Raw genomic sequence first — 17,443 nt, 5'->3', positions numbered from 1 at the left:
GCCGTGCGAGGGTGAACGGTTGGAGCCTTTAGGCGGGGGTGACACAGGACCAGAACCACGATCGAACGAAGAACGGGAGAGGCGAAAGCGCGGACGAGCGGGAAGGGGGCACTAATGCCATCGGTGGTGGGGGCACCGAATTCCAAGTGACCAGTAAAAGTGCCACCCTACACACGAACTTCACTACTCTCTTCCCTTTCATCCCCTTTTTCTGCCTTTCTCTCTTCTTGGCCGCCGCTCCTCCTCCTCTCCCGCCTCTCCCCTCCCGCCACAAATCCCCTTTCCCTTTCGCTCCGACACCCCCGCCCTTCCGACCCCTCAAAAGACCTTACTGTTGCTCGAGGGGAACTGTGAACTGGGGTAAAAGACTGCTCGTGCTGGGTCGCGAGAACAGCGTTCTTTTCTGTATATGTGTACGTGTGTAGGATGGTATGTATGTGTATGTGTGTGTGTGTGTGTGTGTGTGTGTATGTGTGTTGCGCGCGCGCGTGTTTTTTTCAGCGCACGTGTGTGCAGGTGCGTAACTTCGGAAGAGAAGGAAGTGCCTTGACGAAGAAACTCTGCAGCAGTGATGGCTGGTTCTCATCCAAGTACCCGAACTTTTTTTACAGCGCCGCTGACTTTTGTCATCTTTCTGTATACAAGATACTATATAAGTAAGATGAAGCACGTTTCATATACAACATGTATATAGCTGTATTACATCCCCCTTTTTCTCTCTCTCTCTCTCTCCCCCTTCCCCTCCCTCTGCTCTTCCTTTTCTCTCTATCTATTCATCTATCTATTTCTCATGTATAAAATATTTCCTATGCATAGAAAGCCGGTTTGTAATAAATTTTAATATTTACTTTATCATCTTTCGGAAGATCTACAGTTTTCCATAAAAATGACGAAAAGAAATATTTTTGTTGGTTAAAAATAAATTTTCTTTTCTGTGTAAAGAAACATTAATTATTTCTTAAGTTATTTTCCATCATTATTCAAACTTTTTTCTAAAAATATTTTTAAGAAATAAAGAAAATGATCATATCATTTGATCAGTGGGCATGTATACATTACATGTATACAAAATAAAAAAAAATTTGAAAATTGATAAAATGTAAGAAGGGTCTCTCGGTTTGCAGAGAGACGTCGGCCCTGACTTTGAAAGGACGCGGGGGTGGCGGGTAGACAGGCGGGCAGAGGGGTAACTCCGTGAGGGAAGGACGTTGAATCGTGGAACACGGGGACGGGGGCGCGGTGGCCGCGGCGGGCTGGAGGGTTGAATCAGCGCGGGGGTGTATGGGGGAATTAGTGGATGGTCGTGGACAATGTGGGGGATACTTTCTCATATCAAGTATGGCCGCCATCGTGGCACGATGGTCAAAACAATAGTAAGTAGCCGAGGCCGCGGGCGATTCTTCTTCTACCCCGTATCGTCGCGCGCCGCCATAATATATTTTTCTTCTTTTTTCCGTTTTGCTCCTTAATTATCGCCACGTCGGCACAGCGCGTGATCTGCCATTATTTCCACCCTCCTCCTCACAGCTTTCCAGTGCGCGGTGAACAAAGTGGTGTTATCGTCGCGTTATCGCCGGCACGCACGTCCAGCCGCCTTGACGGTGCTTAACAAATGGATAAAGACGGAAATAAGGGATCATCGACGGGTCGTGGTCTTCCGGGGTGGTTTTACGTCCACGCATCGCGCTGCTGATCACGGTAAGTACAATCTTTCGTCCTGGCGACCAGGATTATGTTCAGTTGTTCCGCGATGCCACGTATGTACCGGAGAGATCAAAACAGATTTAACTTTACAATTAAATTTTTCATGCTAAATTATTGCACAAAATTATTATCACGCGGACAATAACAAATATAGAAGTAATTTTCTGTCAGGTCAGATTAAATTCATAAAAATTTTGCCACCTTTGATTCCTACTGGTGATTCTATCTTGATGATTATAGTTCGAATCAATAAAATTTTTAAAAATTAAATATCTCAATCGGAAACAAAAGAACTTTGCCGTTACGTCGCGTAAACATTATAAACAACAGATCTTATCTGATCTTCCTCACGGAAATATATAACGCTCAAATGATAGAATCTATCACACACTAATCTTTTTAAAAATCAATTAAAAAAATTTTTATTAGTCGATCGTCACGTAAAATAATTATAATCGGAGAAGACTAACACGATAAAAGCAAGGTGACACGATAAAGGAAGGTGACACGATGATAAAACGAATAATCCGAATTGTCGAAACGAGCGTTCCGCGCTCAACTCGATCGTTTTGTTATTGACAGATCTGAGGAATTTAACCCCCCCGTGTAATGTCCACGGATTACTGTACCACGGATACTTTCGGATTCTCTCGTCGTGACAGGTTCCGATCTGCCGAATGCGCGAGACGACACTGCACCGCTCCCCTTTCGGGGGTGGACTAAGAGTCCCCGACCGGCCGGGTATTCTCGCCGCGATGTCTTTTGCATGCGAATACTCCACGTGGTTCATCCGGCGACACGCATTGCGCAGATCCGACCTTCCGCGATCCCCACCTTTATGCGAATCACACCTTTTACCATACCGTAACAGATTCGTGTGCGAGCCGCCAGCCGAGCGAGTTGTCCGCTACACACAACTCCTCGATACACTTTGTGATTTAAGACGGTACAGCGGTACACCTTTGTGACTTTTTTATCTCGCAAGCCTAAGAAACATCGATCGATAAGGAATTTATTGTACAAAACCGCGAACATTATGCACATACTTATCGGAATTATATTGCGGATGTAAAAGTGTTGTTTGATAAAAATCGATAAAAGTTGTTTGCCTTTCAAATGTAGTCCCACATTTTCAGATAGTAAATGAAAGAATATTTAAACAAATAATATAAAATATAAAAATATTGAAATCTGAACGGTTAATTTTAATGTATTTGCGTATTTATAATTTGTTAACACTATATGTTGGTCGCTTGAATATAAGACATTTCATGGTGTTATACGTAATGTCTTACATGTGAGAAAAACAGACAAAGATATTAATAAAAATATATTTAAAGGGTTAATAGAAATTGTGTGTGCGCTTCCTTAAAGCACAAAGTGTTTTAATCCAATCACCATTTCCACTTTCATGGGGAGTTATTCATTTATTAATTCGTACGCAAGACGTAATTGCAAAATTAGAAAATTTATGTCTGCTGAAAAAAAGCGGGGTCGTACATAATTTTTTTTTTTACGATGTATCTTCGGTAATCGTTAACAGGCGACATTTCAACGACAGCCACGACAAAGTCGATCCGCTTGAGACACGAGAGAGATACCGGCGACGAATCGCGTCGGATGGACGTTTCAGAAACGTCGGGGGAGGGTGGATTTTCAGGGACTGGCGCGATGATATTTGTCTTGTTTACGGGAAGACTTATGCGCGTGTGCGAACCGCCGAAGTTCGCCGCTCGATCAATAGGCCTCTACTGAAATCGCACGTAAATGGGACCCGCGTGTATCCGCACACGCCCCCGCAGCACGTACGCATGCACGCACGCACGCACGCACGCACGTACGTACACGTACACGCACATACGCACGCATACGCACGCGCTCGCTCGAACACCAGGCCAATCTACGCGAAAAGTCTCGCGCGAGCTTTTCTTACGACTTTTTGCGAAAGAGAGCCACGAGGCTTTCATAATTCACTGTCCATACCCGTTATTGATTCCATTTTCTCTCTTTCTCTCTCGTCCTCTCTTATTCTCTCTGGGTCCGTTTGATGTCCCCGGACTTTTATTGCTTCGCCTTAGATTCGATTGATTTGCCGTCTGCCATCATTTACTTTCGACGACTCGCACCTGTTTTAATCAAACTTTATACAAGTGTCATGTCACAAGAGCAACAACTTATAGTATTTGGGCTAATTATTTTCCCTTCAAAGTAGTACAAATCAAATTTGGATTAAGTATAAGAGAAAAGAAAGGTAATATTATAGATTATAATAGACTATAATATAACATTATCTGAGCTATTTTAAGAATGTTACATGTCAAAAGGACAACTGGTAATTTAATTTGATTTCTTACAAATTGCAAATTAACAAAGCACATTGCCAATAAAAAAAGAATATGTCATTCTGATATATATCTATTTGTACTCGTCCTTTAATTGTACGGTACAAAAATGGAGCAATTAATTCCACGTCGTGATATGTAGTAACAGTTTGACGTATTTCAACATATAATGTTTTTTTATTTTACGCAAACTCGGTAACATGAGCTATTAATTCGCTTGACCACATCAAGCTGTTGTTTCACATTTTATATTAGAATTATTAAACCGCCGATAAATTCTGTTCCGCATTGAGAGACTGTGCAGAAATATCCGACATTCATCCATTATTTCACGAGAGTGCAACGTTGTTTGTCGTTCAACACTCACACGTACATGCTATCCACACGAATCAAAGGAAATCTGATGAACGCAGTGTATGTACACACACACACACACACACACGCGCGCGCGCGCGCGCGCGCGCACACACACACACACACACACACACACACATATATATATGTATATATGTATAATATTACAATGCTCCTTCTTTCAGTGCCTTTTTTCCTCCTTTCACTCTCAACTCCTTTTACCCTCTTTCTCCCTGATAATTCTGACGTGTTTTTGCTCAACACCCTTTCGCGAACGGCGAACGGACCCTGTAGGGTCGGATCATCGCCCTTCTCTATCATTCATCCAATTTTGACGGCGAGTTTCCACAATGTCGGAGTTTCCTGCCCTCGTGCGAACATACGGGCGTATTTACGCGTATTTTTGGAAAATCTGTCAAAGGTTGCGCAGAGAAAAATACTGGTTCCGCGAAACTCCCCGGTCTCCCCTCAGCCTTTATCTCTACCTATCTCACGCTCTGACGTGCGTCAGCGATTGCTTTACAACCCTCGCATAATCCAATTTCCGTTCTGCCGACACGCGCACATGCACCAACTGCGAATAATGACCGCTGTTCTTTTTAGATAAATCAAGAGCGCAAAACAACTCCGCGAAACGGTCGTTATGTAAATTCAGTACATTGCATTTTGAATAATTGAAAATAAATCTGTTAAAAGAGATGCATTTTATAATAAAATTGTGAAAATTAAAGAATAATCTTAAATATTAATAATTGAATTTATATAAATATAAAAATTGCGATAAAACGAGAAGAGAAGAGAGAAAATAATATAATGTTCACAACATGTTTTGATTTTTTTAAAATTAATATACTAAAAGATTATATGAATGACTTGCTCTAATTGAAAGTTCAAAAATAGATTTTAACTGTATATCAAATATTAAATTTGGATAAACAATTAAATTACAATGCGAAAGAATATATGAAAATAAATACATTACTTAATTTCTTTACAAATATTTCAAATAATCTCCAAATATTCCTTATTATATCAGGTTTGATCGCTAATCGATCTAGTGATTGCTTGCTAAATCGTGTTTTCGAATCACCTGCTTAAACAGCTGACAATGTATCGTCGGTTTATTAACAGTGCCTAGTCTTATCCGGCAGCAATAAGCAATTCTTCTTATACGCAAATTGTAAGACGATACACCGCATAAAGATAAAACCGGAAGGAATACTCTTCTGCTCGCATATACCTCTGCGTCATCAAAAAAACATCTCCATTTCAATGAACTAAGAATTAAAAGAACACGATCATTATCTGCTTTACTTCCATATCTATTATTACGAAGAACTTTTTCTGCAAATTTTTAATAATGATGATAATAATTATAAAAATGGTCGTTAATGCCATATATTAATAGAACGAAATTTTTGGCATAAGGATCTTAACGCTGCGTCATGCAAAATGCGATATAAATTTTTCTTAAAATAACATTTCCATGCCTAACATTGCCATTCCACGTTCTAATTGCCGCGCTTAGATGAATCCGGAAATCATCTACCCGCAGAATGCGACAAAACGCGGGGATGACGGAGGGGTGGGGATATTTGTATCGGTCTTCAAAGGTGGTAGGGACGTGAAAACAGCGTGACAGACCCCTCATAGGGCATCGCGGCCATACCTAACAGTAACCTTGGCAGAATCCAAAGGGACGTACGCGATCGAGGACCGCGGAAATCAGACACGCGAGTACCTGATTTCTTAAAAGTTCACAAGTTTTCAAGTCGTCATTTCTCTCATCGCATCTGTCTCTCGTGCTCTCTCACATTATCTTACCATGGATCAGTTTTGCTACCACAAATTTTGTGCCTCTTCGCGGGCCTTATCGATTCGGTAAAGATCGATATTGAATAAGACAGAGACTACATCGATCTTCTCTTTTTCGCGCAAGAGAGAGGTGACGACGTGAAGATGGAAATATCCTCGCAGAAGAGGGTGGGTCTAAGTGACATCCGAGATCCATGCAGTTCAGTCACCCTCGGCGACGCCACGTGTCAATAACGGCGTTTCTTGACCAGAAGACGAGGTGATTATCCTGTCACGGGCTGTACGCTGTTTCAAAGTTTTGCAAAGTGTCGTGAAGTTTTCGTAATCGCGAGAGATGTGACGAGGTCCGTGACTCATGACGACAACGACGCCGACGTGCGGTCCTTGAGGTGTCAGATTTCGACGCGGAAGCGATCTCCACGGTTCATCGGTCATGAAACGAAGACGTCCGAAGCACAAAAACCTGTGTAACCCGCGGGTGAGGATTTCATGAAATATCATTTGCAATCGACAATATAAAATCAGAATCACATAAAATTAAGATTATATAAATATCAAAATGTAATATGAAATATTATATAATTTTGACATTTCACGTAGCTTTGGTTGTTAAAAGCAAAAACTGCGCGAATGATACTCGCGTAAACATTCCCAGATTTAAAAAATAATTTATTAATAAATAGTTAATAAAAATCGCTGAAAAATATAAATCGCTTTTATAACAATTTTGAATTAAAGCGAAAGCGTCGTAGAAAGTCAATGAATTTCTGCAATAATTCTCCTTTTCTCAGCGACATGCGCGCGATAACAGGGAGCCTAAGTATAAGGAATCATTGCGTTGAAATGTTTTCGAACTTAGGCACGCACGCGATTTTTCTCACGCGTATATCACGCACCGTCGGACACAATGGCAGAATATCGTTCAGGGTTCACTGACCGCGTACCGTCCACTTACATTACAGTCGCGATACGAGGCTGTCGTCCTGAATTAGTAATTACGACGCGCTTTCTGAAATGCATATTCGTACTATCCTCCAAATTCCCCGAATACGTGGGGTGGACGTATAATATGAGTCATGGAAGGGTGTCCACCCTGTTTCCCCCTCCCCCCCTCCCATCCACCCGATATCCCTTTTTCGAGACCGCATGTCCATCGCGCGAGGGTGTCTCGTTCACCATGTCTCGTTCGTCAACTTTCGCGTGCGTCTTCCTACAGCACGAAGTGCTCGTTAGCTCGGTGCCCGACCCCAACTCTCCCTTATCCCACCCCGCCGACCTTCTCTCCTTCAGATCAGTCGAGCAAAATCATTATGATCTGCCTGCCGAATTAATGTCGCCTTCCACGAGTATTCGCGATGCTCCGCGAGACAGCATATTCGGAATTTATATCTACGAAAAATTATTTCTTCGTCATTGTGTCACGATGTTCTTATATGATACTTTTGGATATTAAGTATTCCATTAAAAGAAGCAATAATATACGATCGGAATTAGGAATCGCAAACTTTTTCTGTAAAAAATTAATAAATATTTTAGACTTGCGAACTTGAGAAAAGAAGAGCAAACAAGAATTTCCACACATTTTTCATTATTAAAAATATAATAATAATCAACTCGGATTTTTTTTTAATACAAAACAAGCCCTTTTTTTATATAATTTATATAATTTATATAATTACTGATTTATAATGTGAATCTAATTTTGAAGCAACATCGAGGAAAGGAATATGCAAGATTTATAGAAAATTGTTTCGTGCTGGATTTCTCGTTCACGAATGAGAAACTTTGTCAGATGATTTTTCCCAATTTTTTTAAACGCGAGACTTTGTCTGTTCCTTGTCCCAGACGGGCAACATCTGAGGAAGAGCGGGCTGGTCGCGCGAGGTCCACCGAGCATGACATCGTCGCACGTGCCCACGACGACGATGGCGGCGGAGGCGACGGAGCTGGACAGCGACAGTTCGAGCTGCGGCGAGCGTGACGTTTGGAAGCGCATACGCGGCGATCCGGCCGACGCCGGGCCCAAGAAACGCCGGAAGCAGACCACGCCGGTAAGACTCTCGTCCGGTCTCGCGTCCGGCGTGGCCGAGGACGCGCGTGAGGACGAGCACGAGGACGAGGACGTCGAAGGTAAGCCGTCGGCGCGATCGCCGTTGCCGAGCAACGACCATCACCACCAACAGCAACACCACCACTACCTCCATCACCACCACCATCATCACTCGCCGTCGTCGAAAGACGAGAATCTGAACAATGAGTTCCGCTGCCAGCGCTGCGGCCGGCTCTTCGACAGCGATGAGACGCTCAGCGTCCACGTAAACTGCGAACACGGCGACGCGGGTCAGGCGACGCCGGGTGTCGCCATCAAGGTAGAGCCGGCGCAGCAGCTGGACCAGACCAGCGACGGGTCCGTTAGCCTCCTGAGCGTTAAGAACTTCGCCACCACGTGGCTGGCGTCCGGCAGCCAGCAGCACGTGCAATCGCAGACGCAGAGCGACGAATCGTCGTGGTCGGGCGGCCCGGTCAATCAGATCGTCACGATGACCAATCATCTGCAGGCGCTCTCGAGTTTCCCGGGTGCTCTCGCGCAGTACCTACCCCTGCCGAGTTTTCCCCTAGCCGATCCCCAGCTCCCTAGGTCCTCCCTCGGTCCCGTACCGGTCAAGATTTTTAATCCGGACGCGTATTGCGACATGTGCAACAAGGAATTCTGCAACAAGTACTTCCTGAAGACGCACAAGGCCAACAAGCACGGGATCTACGTGGACTCGCCGGCGCCAACCGTCGATCCCGCCAACGTCACCGGCGGTAGTATATTCGGCGCCGCGAACTTCCACGCGAGTAGTAACCCGAGCGTGAAGCTGGAACCGCCGGCGACTCCGCCGCAGAAACGTTTCCGTATCGAAGATCCGGCGAAAAAATCGAAGCCAAAGACGCACAACGAATCGCCAACGATAGACCAACAGTCGGACGGCCAGCAGATCCCTGTAATGCAGAACGAGGAAGACCAAGCGACGTCGCGTGACAGTCCCGGCGGCATGGAGGCGCTCCTGAAGCAGGAATACGGCGTCGAACAGGAAGACGCGACCTTCATGCCGGCCCCAAGACACCTCTCGCCCCAATCCATTCAGCAAGCACGCGATTCGGGCTTCAGCGCCGATCTCCTGCGCCGTCTGGGCGTCATAAATCCCGAGGCGTTCTGCGAGATCTGCTGCAAGGAGTACTGCAACAAGTACTTCCTGCGCACGCACAAGATGAAACGACACGGCATTATCGTGCAGGACAATGAGAGATCGCCCGGCAATTCCGGCACGGGCGTCACCACCTGGCATCAGGTGCAGACCAGCCCGTTGAATCTGATCGTGTCCGAGGCCACCGCCGCGGGTGCGGAATCCAACGATCGGAATGGCAGCGAGGAGCACGAGTGCAAGCCTTGCGGCATTCGCTTCCAGACGGCCGATCTGTATCAGGCGCATTGTAGGAAGATGCACGAGGCCGATGAACGCGGCTCGCCGAAACAAGAATACGACCTGGACCCCTCCGATCAGCGCACCGACTCGATCTCGGAGGATCTTCAAAAGCTGCAGACGATGATCATGCAGCTGAACGGCTTGGAGTCCGGCAAAGGATTGTCCTGCGCCGCTTGCGGCAAAGAGTGCGATTCGAGGTCGGCTCTGCGCGTTCACATGATGACCGAGCACGGTGTCGGCGGTGACGAAGCCTCGCCGCAGAAATCACCCACGGCCATTTTGACTATCTCCTGCACCCTCTGCGAGAAGGATTATCCTGGCCAAGATGCGTTACGGAGACACATCAGCGAGGAACATCAGCCTATCGTAACCAGTGCCGTCACTCTGCCATCATTGCCGCCGACGGTGATCGCCTCCTCCGCCAGCTCGACGCCCACCAGTCAGACTCCAAGCAATCAAACGACGACAATGACGGAGAGGAAGGTTACGTCGCTGACGCCCACATCGAGCTACTGCGAGATCTGCAACAAGGAGCTGTGCAACAAGTATTTCATGAAAACGCACATGCAACGGATGCACGGCATCGAGATCGAAAACGGCGCGCAAATCGGCGGAGTCATCTGCGACATCTGCAACAAGGAGCTGTGCAGCAAGTATTTCCTGCGCGTTCACAAGCACAACACCCACGGGATCGTCGACGAGAACACATCGTCCGGATCGGCGTCGAACAAGCAGGAGTCCTACGACGTTCCCAGCGCGGAAGACACGACGTTGAAACCGGAGCAGTTGGGCGATCTCAGTCATAGATATTTCACCGAGATGTGTCCGATCTGCAGTCAAAGGTTCCGCAGCATCAAGTGGCTGAAGGCCCACTTAATGAGCAACCACGGCAAAGCGGGGGCCGACAAATGGCGCGAACTAGAACTGCAGTATCAAGCGACATCCAAAGTCGGTAGTGGTAGAAACGTTGCTTCGACGAAGAGCACGCAGCAAACGTCAAATCTGAAAATCCCCAACGGCTTTGAAGTCACCCAACAGGTCAAACCCGTCGATTACACGAGCTTAGGAAATCAGATGTTGTCGAATCTGCTCGGTTCCTCCTCGGAGGAGCATCAGCTGAAAAACTATCGCTGCGCCTTCTGCAACTTCACGACTCCCGTATTACCCTTCCTCTTTTTTCACGAGCGAACCCACACGAGCCATCACGAAACTCTCGAGGGCGACCGAACGCTGCAGTGCCCGATATGCTCGCACGATTTCCCTCAGCCGGAGCTACTCCAGCAGCATCTGCTCGCCAAGCACCAGATTCCTCCGTTGACGCAGTTTCAGTATCCTCTCCTGAACAACTTTCGATCGGACATCGACGTCAAGACGAGCGACGCCAAGGGCAGAGCTGACGCGGATGCGAAAGACGAGCGTGTGAGGTGCAGTCCGCAAATCGATCGGGGCGTCCCCGAGCCCGCGAGAAACCAGCGGCAGGACGAGAACGCGGTGCAGGTGACTCCCCAGGGTGCGTACAAGTGCGCGCAGTGCGGCTACGCGACGACGAATCTGAACCGCATCAAGAAACACGTGCGGAAGGATCACAAGTCGATCGGCGACCCGACGGAGAGCGTCATCGCCGAGCTCAGCAAGACGCTGAAGGACGTGGCGAACAAACAGAAGATGCCGGCCTGTTACGCGATGCCGCAGGACATGAACTCGAACCCCGACAAGACCATCATGCAGCCGTTTCTGATCGAGGAGCAGGATATGCAGGCGGGCGCCGAGTCCGGCTCGGCTAAGAGATTCGCGCCGGCTCTGGTCTACTTGCCGGTCAAGTCCAGAATCAGCAATGTCCTGACCGCCTCCTTCACCCTCACCCCCGCCTGAATCTAGATCCCGATTGCATTACGTCGCGTCCGGTGACTCGGAAGAGTACGAGCGGTCAGCATCTGCATCTGCGATCTGAGCACGTGGTATCGGTTCCTATTTATCATGTAAGACGAGCAGCCAGCCGGCAAGTGTTATTTGCACTATAATATTTTAACGTTCCACTAACGTTCCACTAATTTTTACGTATCTTTAGCGACTTTTGCAGGCTATCCCATTATCGATTAAGTGAGTCCTCTATAATTTCACGTTGCAAATTGATAGAAGAAGATAAGAACGAATTGACGCGATATCGACAAGATGAGACAATCTCTTCCTTCAAAGCTGACTTTGCATCGGGCAAAAAATGATTTCGAAATCATTCCATATCTAAGAAAATAGTTATCCTAAACAGAAAAATGTTTTTACACTATTTTCTTGGACATTGATCGGTCCAAAATCTATTTTTTTCACTGTGCAAAATTATTTTTTGTAGGAGGATAATCCATCCAGTGGATTATGTGTTTGTTCTAAACAGACTTGTTGCCACGATGCAACGAAATTGCTCGTCTTTTCGTAACGCGTCATCGATTCAAAATACAGGGAGATCGTCCTGAAGCAACAAGAAATAGGACTCGTTTATACGCATTTTATTTCGGAATGATTCTCGAGAGCGAATGAACCGAAACGATCTCCCTCGGAAGGAAAGATCTCTAAAAAAAAAAAAAAGAAATAACGAGATGAGATTGTTATTATTGTTCTAAGTATAGGGAGCATACTCGTTATATACTCTTGTAAATACTTATTCGTAACTAATTAAAATACGAACGGGTGATCGACATAGTTCCTATTTTAAACGTGATAGGCGCCTCGACATCGGGGGAGGCCTTCACGCTTTTCGCTCTGTATTTTATTGCGTCTCTTTTTCTTACTTTAGCATCGGTTTTTGCTTCTGCTCAAGTGAACTAAAAAAGAGAAAAAGATCGAGTGCAATCGTTCGATTGGCATTAATCCACACGCACCGTCTCTTATCAACTTTTTCTTTCGCGGTTCTCTTTTCACTGTTCTAGTCAATATTTTATATATAAATATATATATTTACGTGAATAAGAAGAGCATTTTCTCAGAGATAGGAAAGAGATTTAGAGAAGTATTTATCATATACACATAGAATACGCTAGACACCGAGAAGCCGTCGGACGTTAATTAGACGCGACCGCTAATTACGCGTCGACGCGTATAGTCAAGAGGGCGAGAGCGCGATCTGATACGATGATAACGGAGCATTGGGGTATCAATGTGCAAAGAGAATCGCCAATCAACTCAGGGGTGGACACGGTATAACTCGCAACAAAAAGTACAATCGTATACACAGCCAACGCATTACATAGATTTTAAATAACTTTTAACTTATAAAATGATGAGATATAGAGCGCGTCTCGTAAATGTTCCGCGGATATATCAATATAACGATCGGTCCTTCCCCCCCCCCGTCATCTTCGGGCGAGGGGGGGAGATCGCGAAACGACCAAGCTTGATCCACTCGAATGTTCGACGAACGGCCCCCGATTTTATATATGTATGAGCTACACACGAAAGAGCTATATAGCACAACTCGGATTATTTAACTAAGAGTTATCTAGTCTAATCGATAAACGGACGTCGAGTCCGAGATAAAAGTTCCTCCTTAAAAGCTGTTTCGAACCTCGTGCCTTTCAGCTTGAGAAACACATTGCTCGCGTATTTAGAAACACATCGCTCGCGTTATCACGCAGGTCTCGATAAGACGTATTCAAACGGGCCGATCTGTTGCGATTATGACATATGCGGTTTCCGTCACTTGTCTCTCGATCGTGTAATAACCAATCTCCTCTCTCCTACGCAACTACGGGATTTTTCCTCGAAAATAAATCGTGGGTAACCGCGAAATTATGTTTTACAGGAATATCCAATAAATATTTATCTCGGAATCCATTAGAGATATGATCATTTTATGACGCACAATATACATTTTTTAATGGTTTCCGCAAAGACGACATTTTAGATTATTTATCGGTAAAATTTCCAAAGAGAGAGAAAAAAAAATATAAACGATGGAAATACTCGAGTGCTCGCGTAAGAATGTCGTTCCTCGGAAATTAAAAGTCTAATTGGAAAAATCTTGTTAGGCCGTTTCGAGCTACAGTTGCAAAAAAGTTTTGGCGATTTCTTCGGCAACGGTCAGGCAATCATGAGTCCGATCGAAATGCTCGACAGCTGTTGGCCGCAATGACCGCGCTCTCGATGGCGGGGTGTGCACAGCCGTCCTGACCTGCCTAGCTTCCCAAACACGTCTCTCTCGTGGCACACCGGTGCGCGCCCATCCCTTCGCGATGAACAAACATGCACGATGCATTTCCGCCCACGCGACATTGCCCTTGCTCTATCATGAAATAATAACTCTGCTTACTCGATGGAATCACGTTCTCTTTACTTACCGAGCGATACTTTAATCGCAAATATCTTTTTCAAAAAAAAAAAAAAAAAAAAAACTAAAAAAGTGTATGTAAAAAAATTCTGCTATATTTTGTTCCTCGTTATTTATGCAATTTTAATTTTAATTTTTCCCCGCAGATAAAAGCACTCAAATATGTCTATACGTTACGCAGATGCGGAATTGTGTGTTTAATTAATAAGTAATCGTTATGATTAATTTTATGCGCAGTGAAATTCCGAAAATTTATCTCGACGATCGGTGAGACGTATGAAAAAAATAAATTATGCGCGTGGAACTGTTGTCATTCGAGGGAATGACGTGCGAGACGATAAATGACACGATCGAGTAAACGATTCCCACTGAAATGCAACATTCGTGCTCGTCGCGTAATGCGAATTTGGCGCTGTCAGAAACGGCGATGATTTATTTCAAGGCAATTTCCATGGCACGAGCCGGCTTTTGTCTCAGGGACCATAAAAGTTTTCCCTACGCAGCTGAAATTCGAGAACCGCGTCATTTAACGGGGCGCACCATCGATGGCCGGCCGTTGCCGAAAATTCATCTGAATTAGTATGCGCGCACGCATGCATTAATATGGCTTAGGGGAGGAGAGAAGCGATCGGCCATTACACAAATCTATCGAGGGTGTAGGAAAGAGAAGGAGAAGAGGAAGAAGAGGAAACGGCTACCGGACTGAAGAGAGAAGGAGCGATTTTCGGGGGAAAAAAACGAATTTTTAGTCGGCATTGTCGTGCCGGCGAGACGGGCCCCGGACAAACAGGCCTCCACCATCTGGTCCCCCCCCTCTGGTGAGAAGGTCAGAGAGAGGAGGAAAGAGGTCGCGACCTTGGCGGGGATTTTTCCGAAAAAGTCCGAGAGAACGAAACGATCCAGGAATGGGAAGAGGAGAGTATGGCAACCCACCCTTCCCCCAACTACCCCCGTTTTCGCCTATTTTTCTTGCCCCATATGCGCGACGTGCGCGGTGACACGCGAAACGCTCCTGTCCATGCAAAACAGCCATCTCGACCCCGCTCTTAATTCTGTCCCATGCAGATACATGCGTTTATTGTGCACTTAATGACCCGTACCCGACGTGCTACACGCTAGGGATGCCGATTTTAATTATTGTCGCGAAGAAAAGAGGATATCCGCGCACACAGGGTGGATATCAGATTTGAGCGGGGAGCCGATGGTCCTTTCGTGCGCGTGGCTGCAATCGTTTTCGGATAACAGTGAACGATCGTAACGAAATACGAAATAATTTTTCTCTGGGTGCTTCGATATAAAGGACATAACAGTCTCCTCAGATGCAAAACCGGAAGAAGATTCGGATATCTATGATGATAGTGATTCAGACGAATATTTTATTATTTTTACGATAAGGCTATTGAAAAATTCTACATATAGATAAATTCTCCATTAAATTTTCTCGAACCGAAAGTAACTGCCACCCTTTCTATCGAGCATCAAAGATTTGTGCGTGCAAAACGATTTTTTTTTTATTACAAGAAAATGAAAATTAGCTTCATTTCCACTGATGTCCGATTAACATTTTTTTCTCTGCCTACGATATGTCCAGAATTTGGCGAGTTCTGAACGGTCGCTAATAATTATCAATTATATCGAAGCCGAGGAACAAAAGGAGATTATAACGAAGTTCCATGAGGAGTCCTAGACGGCTCGCATGCCCGAAATCAGCATTGCCTTTGTAACGTAATTGAGCGCAAAATCAAAATTTTACCCATAAACCAAACAAAAATACACAAAGTATATATATATATATATATATATATATATATATATATATATATATATATATTGTTCATTGATATATATATATATATATATATATATATTATTGATTATATTAAGGACGTCATAGGCTAAGTGTATTCGTATGTGAACGATACGAACGTTAATTATGTATACACTTACGTGTACATCGTGTAATTTGTGTACAATAACAACGGAGGTTGTATGAACATGCGCGTTCGACAAGTGCATACGTATAGAGTGTACATTTGGTGAAATTAGGACAATTAATTAGCACGTCTAGTCATTTTGGAAGCGATTTACAATTCCTATACCTGATCTAGTCACACGATGTAATCAAGATGAAATACTTGGATCATCAGCGATCATCAATCGAACTTTTGTCATTGGACCAATCGAATATTCTTTTTTTTTATATATATAAGGTTGCGTGAAACAATGAGAGACATTATTTTTGTTATCTTATATTTTTTATATAGACGTCTTATTTCTCGAAATTATTTAATTATTTATATAAGTATGATCGAACTTATTTAAATAAAAATTTATTTTCAATTTATTTTTATTATTTTCTTTCGTTTTTGTTCCCTTTGTTTTCTTATCGTCGTCTTTGCAATCTTTAGATTTCTCATTGAACCGCACAAATTTTATTTTATGTTTACAATTTCAGCAATTATTGATATTATTGAGAATATATTTTACATTAACAACAGTGTTTATATCGACGCCAATAAATACAGGGGTTATTTTCTCTATCAAAGCGTCGAAATTCGAACTCACCGGAATTACACCAGCCTCAAATGCTCGTTTTAAGATATCAAGTTACTCGATCCAGAGTTTGACGGGCGGCTGTTAAACTGCCGCCAACTCGTCGGTTTTGTTTTTTAAGGGTGTCGCTCCTAGGGTACCTTTTTATCACCGATGACAAATGATATCTCAAACAAATTAAATTTGACAAATTATACACGTGTCTTCTCAGAGTTTATTTTTCTTTTCTTTTTTTTTTTTCACATTTGAAAACGGCAATTTCCCTAAATAAGTGAAAAAAAGTAACATTTGTCGCAAGCAATTTTTCTGAATCTTACACAGAGTAAAAAAATAAGATATTTAATATATAATTGTCAGCAGTTGGTTTGTTTTATATCTCATTAAACATTTCAGTAATAATAACGATAATTTATTGAGTATTTATCTTTATAGAACATATTTAAAATATTAAAAAAAATATAATTCTCTCAAGAAAAATTTTAACGATACTTTAAAGAATTAATTACGTTCCGAATAATAAAATAGAGAACATACGCAATATACAATACTTACAATTTTAGATAAAGAATATCTTTCCCTCTACGAATAAATGTTCATATTTAATTTTACTACATTTGAGTCATATTTTATTGAAAATTACTCTATGTAAACAAGAGGAAAAAAAACATAATTTTCATGGTTTATTGAAAGTTTCGTGGTCAACGCTGAGCTCAATGGCAGATATTATTTTCCGTCAGCAGAACGCTATTGAACAGAACGGGGCGAACGAAAGGAAAAGCGATGGTTTTCAATCAGAAGGGACGCAAGTCGATGGGACACGGAGGCGCTTGCGCCATATAAAAGTTTTCCTTTCGCTTGATGGCCGGTGGAGTCGAGTTGGTTTGAAA

At 43.9% G+C, this 17,443-nt stretch overlaps 1 protein-coding gene across 4 annotated transcripts; it reads left to right on the top strand.

Moving 5' to 3' along the window:
* The first annotated feature begins 305 nt into the window (after positions 1–305).
* Positions 306–15,829, top strand: LOC105427336 (uncharacterized). Of its 4 annotated transcripts, none has more exons than XM_089085251.1 (3): positions 306–656; positions 1,528–1,698; positions 8,061–15,829. In XM_089085251.1, the coding sequence occupies exons 1-3, from the start codon at positions 572–574 to the stop codon at positions 11,555–11,557; spliced, it is 3,753 nt and encodes a 1,250-aa protein (XP_088941377.1). In that variant the 5' UTR covers positions 306–571; the 3' UTR covers positions 11,558–15,829. The 4 variants fall into 4 exon arrangements, with proteins under 4 accessions (XP_088941377.1, XP_088941378.1, XP_088941379.1 ...); XM_089085252.1 differs by lacking the exon at positions 306–656 and adding an exon at positions 1,261–1,373; XM_089085253.1 differs by lacking the exon at positions 306–656 and adding an exon at positions 1,286–1,373 and having other exon boundaries at positions 1,490–1,698.
* Positions 15,830–17,443: the final 1,614 nt, after the last annotated feature.

The sequence above is a fragment of the Pogonomyrmex barbatus genome, unplaced genomic scaffold (genome assembly GCF_055798465.1).
Source record: "Pogonomyrmex barbatus isolate J1 unplaced genomic scaffold, ASM5579846v1 scaffold1, whole genome shotgun sequence".
Classification (NCBI taxonomy): domain Eukaryota; kingdom Metazoa; phylum Arthropoda; class Insecta; order Hymenoptera; family Formicidae; genus Pogonomyrmex; species Pogonomyrmex barbatus.
The sequence above is the reverse complement of the archived record's forward strand: the minus strand, read 5'-3'. Positions and strand labels throughout refer to the sequence as shown.